Source organism: Lepisosteus platostomus, chromosome 12 (assembly GCF_059453375.1).
Source record: "Lepisosteus platostomus isolate fLepPlt1 chromosome 12, fLepPlt1.hap1, whole genome shotgun sequence".
Classification (NCBI taxonomy): Eukaryota; Metazoa; Chordata; class Actinopteri; order Semionotiformes; family Lepisosteidae; genus Lepisosteus; species Lepisosteus platostomus.
The window spans coordinates 2,845,813-2,858,194 of NC_142622.1; the positions used below are offsets into that span (position 1 = coordinate 2,845,813).

The window sequence follows — 12,382 nt, forward strand, 5'->3', positions numbered from 1 at the left end:
TTGCATCAACCAAACAAGCTACTGTAGATACAGTAGGTCAATGGTTTCTTGTTTGTAACCTTTCTTTTGTCCACAAAAGACAAAGGGTCAGGGCGATAAGTGACTGATTAGTCTTATCTCTGTTAAATAAGTTAAGGGTGTCATAAAGGTCAAAGTAGAAAATTAAATGGTAACAGCTTTCTAGGAGTTAGCCAGCACGGATTTTGAAAAATACTGATTTTATTCATCTTACTAGACATCTTTTACCAAGCAACAGCAACAACAAATAACATCAGAGCGTATCGCATGATACTTTTAGATCTCCAGAAGCTTAATTTAAAGTTCCACACAAACAGTTAATTCTCAGACTGAAAGCTGTAGGGATATAATGCCGTGCATTCACTTGAACTGAGAACTGGTTAAAGGAAACCTCAAATTGGTGTGAGGTTATTTATGACACACCACATACAATAATATTTGACCAAGTGTTCTTATTGATTTATGTCAGTGATCTAGACTGGCAACTTTATTAAATGTCAACTTTGTAAAGGTTCCAAAAGCCTAAATGTTGCAAACACTGTTGCTGCACAAACTGTACAAAAAGCACAGGAACCCTTTTCAGATCCAGGCATATGATCTACACATGCAATACAAATGTCACCACACGCGAAATCTTATCGGCATGGATTTGTATTTCCTATGTTTGTTTGCATGCTTTAGATTCTCATGCTGTGGGGACTGATGAATTAAATATTCAGTTTCAAGGAGCTCTTAATTCAGCAGTGGTTGGGATTCACCTTAATTTCTGACTTCTTCCTGCAGGAAAGTCATATAGTGTACATCTCATGTTTGGATAAACTGGGTGGTAAAATGATTTAGTGTGTTTGGGACCTGCATTCCCCTGCCTCTGTTGTAAGAGAGATATTTAATGTTTTGTCCTAAGAATGAGGGTGCAACATTACAGACCTTCTATGACAGAATGATCTGCCATTTCCCCCCCCCATTGAGTTTTTTCATGATTTTGGTACTTTCCATCTTCTGCAGATTGTTTTACTTCCAATCTATAAATATTGTTCTTTCTGTCTCTGTTTTGGAAATCTGGCTACCTCAGTCTTTCCATGGTTATTTGAGTTGAGAACTGCTTCATCAGATACGAAAACACTTGGGTAGGTATAAATCAAGAACTGAAAAGGACTTCAAAGTTTTACTCGACACCGACATTAAGCTTTCCTGGTGCTATGCATTCCTGAGTAGTCTCTCCCACTGGAAAATCACAACAATCGAACATCCATTGCTATATAGACACTCCATTCCTGCAACCAGTAGGAGGCAGTCTTAGAAATGAACACTTTATTATTGCTAGAAATGACCAAACCTAAGTTTTGTTGTTATGCCTTCAGGAATTTCTTCTAAATACACACCAGTCCTAGTCTCTGTCCACGGAAAGCACTCTTTGTTGCAACAGGAACTGCTGGATCACCTGCAAATGCTTATGCGGCAGCACAACCATAAAGGCCATTTCAAGATCATGTTCGTCCAGCAATCTTAGTAATTGCAGCTGCCATTTGCATTAGAGAAACATGAGGACGACTGGCCGACCGTTTCATGGAACACATCAGAGCCATGAGGGTTAAAGATGCTCCAAGCATGGCTGCACTGTCATGCTGTGAAGGGGTGACAGAAGGAAGGAAGCATGAAGGACTGTCTGTCCTTTCTTGGGGATTCTAAGAGACTTTCTCCAGTAAGATATCAGAAGCTAAAATGATCCTTAAACTGGGTTTGCACTTTACCCCGGTTCTCTCGGAAGAAATTATTGACTCATTTCTTTGCCAATCTCCCTATCATGTACAGATTTCTACCTTTCACACTTATTACACACTGGATTTAGTTCCCAGACGTCAATATCTTTGCACCTCTTCTCTCACACCCCACACATTCTCATTCTTTCATTTCGTTCTCCTTAGTCAGTCCTTTTGTCTCCTATCCCTGCCTTATTTTTCCATGCATCCAAGGAAGACTTCCCAGCTATTACAACATGTGTTTTTTCTCCTTTCAACTTTTCATCATGGACTTTAACCCCTGCTTGTGCCTTCCATGCAGCACACATATTAACACAGCTACCCATATCTACATGTTAATGCATATTTGGGTGTTTTATATCAATACTGGAAGAGAACTAATGCCACAGTGAGCCATGTGTTGGACCTTTTTCGACGTTTCGTCTTAAGTCTGCAGCCATTCTGTTTAATCTCTCTGAAAACTATTATTTAATTTATAGCCTGTTACCTTTCTGTAGGCTTTAAAGAATGAATCAGAGGGAATTTAGACTGAAGGCTTATTTATGTTATCATGTCATTATAACATACTGTACAGTAAGTATATTATTGTTTTTATAAATACAGATGCATGTACTGTACGTGCCAGCCCCACACCTTGGGATATGAATTTAATTACAATTTAAATTTTCTGTGTAATGTGCTTTTGTAATGGCCCTGAAATGATTGTATATTTTCCCTCTTCAGCTCGTTAGTAATCTTGGGCCAGTGGAGCTGATTATGAATACCCCAAGCCACCACAGGGTTCATCATGGTGAGTAAATGAAATGAAATAGATTCTGAGTATGGGAATAAATATTAATTAGCTGTTGGTGTTCCAAAATGCTGAGAGGTCTAACTTAAATTTTGTAGATTTAAATCACACCAAGCTAGAAGGTTTTCCTAGTAAAATAGATACCGTACTGTATATACACCAGGTCCTCTTATTCACAGGGAGAAGTTCCTGTTCACCGATAACAAACAATGTGTATATTAAGAAGAAATTCTCCTATACCATACTGTATAGAGAAACCATGAGTATACTGTACCCAGTGCTCCAGTAAGTCAGATAAGAAAATTCAGTACTTTACTGTTTTATATATAAACCACGCACTGTACCTTTATGGTTATGAAGTGATCTTCAGGAAGATGTGATGAAGCAGCAGATGCAAAGGTTAACACAGAGGAAATCACATCCAATGCAAGCAAATTTTGAATTGGTTTTCTGAGGTGTCCTGAGAAGCTATGGGCCTCTGAGAATTTTCGGGATGATTTCTGGCTTCTGAGGATGTTCTAGAAGCCTCGGACTTCTGGGAATGTGGTAGAAGCTTAGGGCCTCTGAGGATGTTCTAGAAGTTTCAAGAACCCCTGGCCAAGCCTGTCCTGACAACTTGAGCATGCAAAACCATGGATGGAGAAACATCCTATGAGGAGAAAGGCGTGTTATTTATGGTAAAATTTAGCTTTGTGACTTTGATGAGCCATAATAATAGGATTGCTTTAACAAGCTTTTATCCTGATTACCTTTACTGTACACGACAATACATGACATTACATTACATGACAATAACATTTTATAAAGAAAAATACTGAAATTAGAGGCATAATAATACTGTTTTAGCAGAACTTTGTTTACTATTATTCACAGTAAACCCTTCATACGTGGTCATCAATGTACACAGTAAATATTCTCCTGTCAAACACAGGGCGAAATCCTTATTGCATCGACAAGAACTATGGAGGAACTTTAATTATATGGGACCGACTTTTTGGTGAGTTTACACACATCAATGCATTATTCAAAGAAAAGTTAAATAAAAGACAAAAGTCATCTGAAGTAAAAATGTGATCCAGATATAAATATTCCTGCAACCTAAAATATGCACTTTAAAGTAGCCTTTATCTCAATTGTTAGTCAAATGCCTGGCTTTCAGCTAATTGTTTGTTCTCTGCTTACTTCTTGTCCTGTAATAAATTACATGTATTAACATTTTGAAGAGACTTAAGAAGAGGGCTTAGTATACTCTACTTGGTTGTGAACTCTCTTATAACTACAGTATATTGCTGAATTTAACTGTGATTTCCTGCTCAACAGGTACATTTGCTCCAGAGGGAGAGAAAGTTCTTTATGGTCTGACTCATCCAATCAACTCTTTTGAACTCCTTTGGGTGCAGGTAATCCTTTGCATTGTCTATGTTTAGTACTATGAGTAACGTAAGTATGTCTTTTATTTGCTTTTGTCCTTTGGCTGTTCATTGAAATCTGTTGTGAATTAAATTGCCTTATTACAGTTTTAGAATATGCATTATTTTTTTCAGGGGTCAGTTACTTTAGTCTGGGAGCTATTATTAAATATGCTGTCTGCCAAAGAAACACACTTCCAGAGATAGCAAAGGTCTGATATGAGGAAGTTGCAGTGACCTTAGAGACAAGTCCATTTTCCAATTGACCCTTAATACGGACAAAACCATTATGCTATTAGGTATAGCACAGTAGCACAGCACAGTAGGATCTGACATTACTGTAGAAGTCATGAACAGCACCTTTTTGGAGGCATATTTACCCACATTTGTTATGTCAAGTTTGCATCTTTTTTACTTGTTAAATGCGATATGTTGAGTTTTCTGCAGACAGAGATAACAGAGAGATGGTCTATACAATATGTGGCTCTCATTGGTTGTTTCAGTGAGAATGAAACTCAAAAGCCTCTGTAAAGAAAGACAGGTGTGGGTAAAACACTTTTATTCTTTTTGCCAGTAACATAGAGTCTGGGGCAGATAATATTCTGATAATGAGTGCATCAATAAAAACGTATTAATACATTAAGAAATCAAAATAACAAAGTTACATTTCATTTAATTTCTGTGATTCCGATGAAGCCAAGTGGTTAGGAAACCCATTTTTATTTTGAGAAAGTCCAGTGGGAAGCAGTTTTCTAACAAAACTGCATGCATTTAGTTTTAAATTTCCTGAGTACAGAAAGCAATAAATAGCACTAATTTTAATTAGGGAATAGTTAGAAAATGAAAAAATAATGGTGAAAAACATGATGCTCACAACAGTGCTTATAAAATGGAATTAAAACTAAACAATGAGGAATATAATCAATTCCCCCTTTTAATCTTTGTCAAATAGATTTAAATGTACAGTATGCAATCTCCTTGACACCATTGATTTTTTTTTTATGTCAACCAGTCAGTCAATAATCATAATAAATGACTGTAGAATTGTCACGCATCTTCAGACATTGAACATTCTAAGGTGTTATTTGTGTATCTTATTTCTCTGTTTGATTTTTTATTTTAGTTTCATCACTATCTCTATATCTGGGACTCATTCTGGAATACTCCAGGCGTCACAAACAAATTGTCTGTGGTCTTCAAAGGACCTGGCTGGACTCCAGGCAAACCGAGATTGGGGCTGCATGAAGACTTGCCTGAGGTTGGAAGGGATTTAATATAATTACTAATTATGAAGTTGGCATTATTTCATAATTATGACATAGCTTTGGGAATTATGGTGGGATTTAATACCTTTATGCGAGTCAGACTTTTTTTATGGTGCTCTGGTCCCCATTCATTCTACCAGTCATGATGTCGTAAAGCCTGAAAAGTCTGATTCTACCTCAATAAGAACCATTGTTCAGTTCGGTGAAAGCAGAGTGTGAGGATTCTACAATTTGTTTAAAGATAGTGGGGTGTTCAGTTTGGAAATTAATGTGTATTCGTGGCTTAATGGATTCTTCCCAGTGTAATTGTGAATTAGGACTTTTAAATTCTGCTTCAAGGTCCGAGAGGGTTTATTACTGGGTAAAATGAACAGTGCTGCTGTACTGTATAAGTGGTCTTGATTGCCATTGTAAGTGAGAATTCTTAGTTCTCACTTGATTGATCTGATGAAATAAAGATTTCTTAATTCTGTTTAGTTACACTTTCCTCAAGAAAGCTCAATCAATTAATCATCTTTACGTGACACTTCAAGGACAGGGTTCCTAAGCTAGGAGGGAAAATAAAGTGTGGCACTTTAAAAGGAATTTTCCTCTGGTCTAGCAGAGCTTGAAGGGTCTTGTTGCGTCTAGGAAGCAATCTTGACTGCCAGCTTTACAAAGCACAAAAAAGCAAGACTGCTGCCTTCACCTTGTCCACACTGCACTCTGGGATACAAGCAGACATACAAGGTGAAAAAATACATTTGGGTGAAAATGTACCCAGGTGTGAAAAGGACTAGGTACTGTATGTGTTTGTTTTATTCCTGTTTGGGAGTTAACTAACACTGAGGCTTCAGACTCCAAAACTGTGTTCAGGGTTTAACCAGACACTTTAGACAGTGGAGAAGAAACCGGCTGGCTCCAGGTGAGCTTCTGTAGTGCCCTCATGTGGCCTGGAGGGAAACTGGTTACCCCATCATTTCCTCACGTCAAAGTAAAAAGTTAACCACTCTTCTAGCACTTCCAAAATTTCCTGGTTCAAGAAATAGAAAGCTATTAAAAAAAATCGCCTGCTGTTTTGGAAAGAGGTGATGCTTGTGGTGTATTTGGATAGGTTATTGCGGTCCGATTGTAAAAGCACAACTTCCCTTTAAGAAACACAACTTGTGGAAGCAAGAGGGAGGAGCACCTGGTATAAGAGTCAGACTCCTGGTCCTCCTCCCTCAGGTCTAGCAGAGCTTGAAGGAAGCTGGAGTCCTTTCTCCTTCTCTCGGGATTGTCTTCCTGGGATTCGAGTAGAACCTATTCACTAAGAATTGACTACACATTGTGCTTATTCCATTTCTTAACGGCCATTTTGTGAATAAACCAGCACTTTTCCTTAAGTGTGACTCTTAAGAACACAAGAAAACCTGTAAACGAGAGGAGGCCACTCGACCCATCTCGCCTGTTTAATAGTGAGGTAATTGATCCAAGGATCTCCTCCAGCTGTTTTGTGAAAGAAACCAAGTATCGGCTTTAACCACTTGGCTATGTACTGTAGCTTGTTCGATATTCCCACGACCCTGAAGTTATTATGGGTAATGAAGTGCCTTCTATTCTCGCTTGTAAATGCGCTTCAATGTTTGCCGCTTGTGCCCTCTGGGTCATGGTTCACTGCTCGTTTCGCAGACGTCCTCTGGGTAGACTTTATCAGTGCTCTTGAGGATTTTCAATACTCCTATCAGATTCTTGTGGATTTGGCTTTTATTACACCCTGGGCTCCAAGCTCTCCCCTGTTAAAGATAGCCTCCTGACTCATAAGCTGATTTCACTCGCCTTTTCTTTTCAGATGCCGTTGATGAGGCAGTTTATCGTTAGCTGTGAATACCGGCAATAACTGTATCAATAATATGCACTGGCCAGCTGCTCGCCTTTCCCCCCTGGTCTCAGCAAGAGGGTTCTTCGCACTCCTGGATCGTTACAAAAGCTTTGCTCACTTTCCAATTAATAAGAACATTTTATTCTTTTAAAAGCTGCCCTTCCTCTATATGGGGGCGCAGGAAGCTCGTTGATCAGCAGGCATTTTGCCAGTCTGATCTCAGCCCTGTGGATTTGTGCCGATGTGGTTCCCACTGTGTCAGGGTTTGAGGCCGAGGCAGTCATGGCTGATGGTTGTCAGGGCGAAATGCAGGCTGAATTCCCCCGAACTGACAGCTGAAGAACACCGTCGTGCACGCCGTTCATTACAGAAAATACGAACGGCCTGTGAACCTGTATAGAAAATAGCATGCTAAGCTTGGGTCATAAAGAGATCCGGCACACGGAGCACTGTTCCACTTGCTTTTAAACAACTGCAAGCCTGTGGGCACACTCTATGGGATCAAACGCTTTGTGCTCTCCCTCTGAGACAGGGGTTGAGTCTTGCCCCGCCAAGATGCTGAGTTGCCGGCTTTGAAATAGAGCTGACTCTTGCACATATTTTGCTGGTCTTGCTTGAGAGTTAAAAAGTGCCTCTGCAATTAAACGTGCTTAAAACTTTGCATGATGATTCTAAACATGTGGACAGCTTAGGAATTTGAATTTGCAGCAGGCATGGCTAGAAAGGCCACTCCGAGGAGGGCTGCAAGTGCTGGTATTTTTTTATAAAAAAGTTGACTAAGTTGATTTCTGAGCCAGAGCAGAGACCAGGCTGAAATACCTTAAAAAAATCGTTTTGATCTAGAGAAAAGCCACATATGGCTAAACTCAGTAGTCAGCCTCAGAGTGGGCCCCTGTGAAACCTTGTGAGCTTTGACAAAGCCTAAATATAAATGAGGGATGATTAACGTGTAGGCTGAAAAAAAAAACTAATAATAAAAAAATAAAGGAAATGTTGTAATAAATCAATCTATTTAAAAATGTGTTTTAACACCTTCCAGCCAAAAGTGGCCATGAATTTATTATTTTGTCATGTACACCTCCTTCCAGGCATAGAACCAACCAGTGTTATGGCTCTGTAGAATAAATATGGAATAGGATTCATAACCTGACAGGCCTCATAATGCCTGTAGAATACAGAGACTAAAGATGTAAAATACAGATGTATCAAGTACCACATATGCCAACAACAACGTGCATTGTCGTACATGTTTACGCTGCTCTCCTGTGTCCTTGAATCGGTACGAATGGTACAGTATAAGATGCAAATGATTCTAACTGTTAACTCAGGATAAACAAATTCTCTGCTAAGTCAATACAATACCCCTCTTCGTTTTATTTAACAGGGAGGTCGTTATGACACCCTTCAGATGGGGCCGGGGCGTTGGACGAATTAGCACCCTTGACAGGGTCACACAATAGACAGAGCAGAGGAGACAGGAAGAAGACTTTCTGCTGCAGCTGTCTCTCTGTATTTCAGGCATCCAAAGGGGGAGATTTGGGGCTGAGGGAAGGTGGTGGAGGGGCGTATACTATTTTAGTTATTAGTTATCGTTCATAATTTGAATGTCAATTGTTTGGATTGCACACAAAAAAAGAGACCCCACAAAACCAGGCTACAGAGTACTGATGCTTCCAGTCAGGCAAAATGTACTGTACTGTATAGACACGTCTTGACAAATACTGCGCAGTAAGCCTTCAATAATGTTTTAGGGTGGGAAAAGGAGGCTGACTTCTTGCTTTCTCATTCCGGACGTTTGTTTTCAGATTACTGGAAAAGAGATTCCACACAACCCAGCGTGGCCAGCTGCCCTGCAAGCCTATGTTTTCACACACTTCATAGTGTTGATGGGGATTTACAATGAAATCGTCGCTACAAAAGCTGTAAGTATTTGTCTTAACATGAATTTATGAGTTTCCATAAGGTCTGTCAAATAAATCCAACCAAAAATGGAATATGCCTATGGCCACATTCTACTTTAACATAATGTTTAACCTCTAACATCTTTTTTTTTCTCTACTGTGGAAACAGGATGACCTATTCCCAAAAAAAAAAAAGAGTATGTAAATTCAAGTTTTCCCAGGAGTTATCTTTGGAAGTCTTTACTCCCCAGGCATACTTTTGGTTCGCCAAAACTTGCAGCCCCACCCTTCTTGAAAAGTGAAATGGAATGGCTTTCTTACTGTAAACCCTACCTCCATCGTGCTCTTTTTGTGTTGTGGCTTATGGAGAATAGCAGTGAGAGGAAGAACTATTCCCCATAACCACCAGTGACTAAAACAACCGCTGGTGGTCCAACAGCAGATACAAATGTCTTAGCTGTCAGGCTACCCACATTCTGCCCGAGCCAGCTTTCAGAATACATCAGTCAGGGTTCTTAAGCAACATAACATCAATCAAGACATGCCCCAGGCTGCAAAGTAAAGTAAACAGTTACTACAGAATTTTCTTATTTTAGTAAGAGACGGTTCTCTCAAATATGGCGACTAAAGCTGTGTATCCTGTTTGTGTGCTTTGGGGGTATTGCTTTGACTATTTCATAATAAATAGGTATCGTACCTTTAAAATTAAATATTAAATATTATTCATTGCCTGCTAAAGTTCTCCTTAAAAAAGGTGCTTTCACCTTCATGTAGGAGATATGCAGCATTACACCTTAGAATAGAAGCTAAAATTATTATAGTGATTTACCAACAAGGGACAGATTGAATTAAAATGCAGATTGCAGTGCACAATGCAAATACAGTATGTCTTCTCTGTGTTCACACCCATGGGGAATCTTAAAATAAATATTGACTCCTGACATATTCTTTACCAAGTTTATTTTTTACAGAAGGTTAATACTCTTTTGGATAATTGGTTTAATCAATGAGATGTACAAATAAATCAAGGGTTAAAAGAGCATATGATAGGCATTTGTTTTGGGGGAGATCCTAGAACAATTAACATACAGTATTTATTGTCATAACCATCTTTTATGGAGAATTGGATGCAAAGAATGAGCAATTGAAAAATGCAAGATGTAACAGTACAGCACACAGATGGTTTTTGTGGCAGTCAGTTTTAAGTGCAGTAGGAAGTGGATCAGTATGAACACGTACAGTAAATGGATTTGCACACTGAAATCACATGAAAACCTAAGCACGTATTTTCCGAAGTTTTGTCTAAAAACTTTCTCCAAGTTGCAACAGCCTTTTGTTTTAGAAATCCTTCGCTTGGAAACTTGGCATCTGGGATTGTTTCCTCCCACCCAAGTGACATTTGAGGGAATACAGTAGTAATATTTAAGATAAGAAGAAAGCAATGGTTTGGCACAGGGTTGGCCAATCTGTTGTTTTGAGGACAGATTGAGGTTTTATAAGCTTTGACAGTCTTGCTCAACTATGGCTAGAAATACTCTCCCAGTAGTGCAGTACAAAATTCAGTTTCAGCACTTTTCCTTCCAAGCTCCAGAGACCACATTGACATCATGGTGTTCTTCCCACAGTTCAGCTTGCAGTCTGGGGCCTGGGGTAGCTGTTATAGGAATTTCTTCTTCTGCGTTCCCTCTGCAGGACTTTCTCTAGTCTTTTGGCCAGCAGGACGTACACACGCATAATCACAGACTGGACATGGTGCAACCTTATTTTTCTTTGACACACTTAAGCTGGGATGGAGACTTGTGCAGGTTTGTGAAATAGAACCCAGATCGGATCCCAGTATGACAGGTCAATACATAGTAGAGCGCATGTTAATAGCAGAATTGACTGTTTGGTGGATGTTTGTTTTGGCCACGTTAATTCAGGATGAAGATTAATAGCGTTATTTCACGCAGATAATAATTAAATTGAACAACGCAGAGCCATCTGTGTCACTCAGACTTCAAAATCTGCATGCTCATGCTAAGAGTACAGTTACTTGTGAAAGCATTCTCATCTGTGAGAGAAGATAAGGATGCTTGTACTGTGGTGTACAGTATGATTGAGGTTCCTGTGATATATATTATATAGTATAAAGGGGACATTCATGTACTGTACCTAAAGGGGAATTTTTAAAGGAAATGGAATGGAAATCGTACTGTCCATAGAATTGCATATTCTGTACTATAGAGTATATACATACAGTGTAATGTTTATTTCAAATTCAGATTACAATGATATGCCCCCATATACTGCAATTATTATTTTAAATTGTAATAAACATGTTTGGCATTTTCTGTTATGGGTATATTTGTCAGCCTTCTGTGAAAGTACTCGGAATTTATATTTTTACATGCCTTTTACTGCATAAAACCTTCGTGAAAAATGTCCGATTACAAAAGGGAAAAATGTTTTTGGTAACCCGTTTTCTGGTTTTCTTGTTTCCAAAGTAGCTCTTTTATGTTCATACTCCTAAAATGCAAAGAAAATCTAAGGCTAATCTAATCCTTTCCCCCCCCTTAGGATTTATCACAGATAACATTTCTGATGACTACTGGCTTCATTCTTCTGACTTTGACATCTCTTGGATTTCTCATTGACCAAAGGCATGGCTTGTTTCTTATTGTTCTTGATTGATGATTGATTATCTGTTAGTGATATGTTTTCTCACCCAGGTGCCCTGTTTCATGACCAGCCATTAGGTTACAGTACCACCTGATTTTGGCATGGATTTTGTATATTCTGTTCAGATCTATAGATTTCCACAGCACCATCAACAAAGCTTGTGCAATCTTAATCAAATTTCCCACTGACAACATAATACACCAAAGACAACCAAAATGTGCCTTGTGCAAAAATATATTAGGGATAGCTAATGTTTCACTGAGTATTTCCACTTCTTTACAAGGAATTTGTACCATTTTTCATGTGTCTGAGAAGGTAAAATAAGGTTGTATATTTGTGAGAGCTGCCAGACACATTTTTATTAGTGCTACTTACTAATGACTACTGTCATTCTGCTGGCAATGTTGATTTAAAGTAGTGTTCACCTGTTACTGTGGCATTAAAGCTGTGAGATGAACTGTATTTTACTCTGCAGACCGAATGCAGCCATGCTGGAATCTGTCCGATGCTGTGTGTTTCTGGCTTTCCATAGGCTGGGCCATGTGAAAACCATGGTCCTGGCATTAGCTGTGCCCACTGAGGTAAGCGCTTGTTACTAAAGCTTATTCCAGCTGATTTGCTACGTGTGTCTTCTCTGGTCTCCATTGTTTATTCCAGCCTTTGGCACCATCAAAGCAAAGCAAAAATAAATAATAATTCTTAAAATTATGTTAACACCATGCTGCAGCCACCTTGATA

General features: G+C 39.0%; 1 protein-coding gene across 4 annotated transcripts in view; it reads left to right on the forward strand.

Annotated features, from left to right (window-relative positions):
* Positions 1-12,382, forward strand: part of agmo (alkylglycerol monooxygenase) — a 60,252-nt gene that overhangs the window by 32,910 nt on the left and 14,960 nt on the right. Inside the window, exons 6-12 of one of the 4 annotated variants that reach the window (XM_088600448.1) lie at positions 2,502-2,568; positions 3,500-3,565; positions 3,889-3,968; positions 5,101-5,235; positions 8,888-9,004; positions 11,543-11,625; positions 12,120-12,225. In XM_088600448.1, coding sequence (XP_088456574.1) covers positions 2,502-2,568; positions 3,500-3,565; positions 3,889-3,968; positions 5,101-5,235; positions 8,888-9,004; positions 11,543-11,625; positions 12,120-12,225 — 654 coding nt within the window. The remainder of the gene's footprint in view (positions 1-2,501; positions 2,569-3,499; positions 3,566-3,888; positions 3,969-5,100; positions 5,236-8,887; positions 9,005-11,542; positions 11,626-12,119; positions 12,226-12,382) is intronic. The other 3 variants (XM_088600449.1, XM_088600451.1, XM_088600450.1) reach the window with 3 other exon arrangements.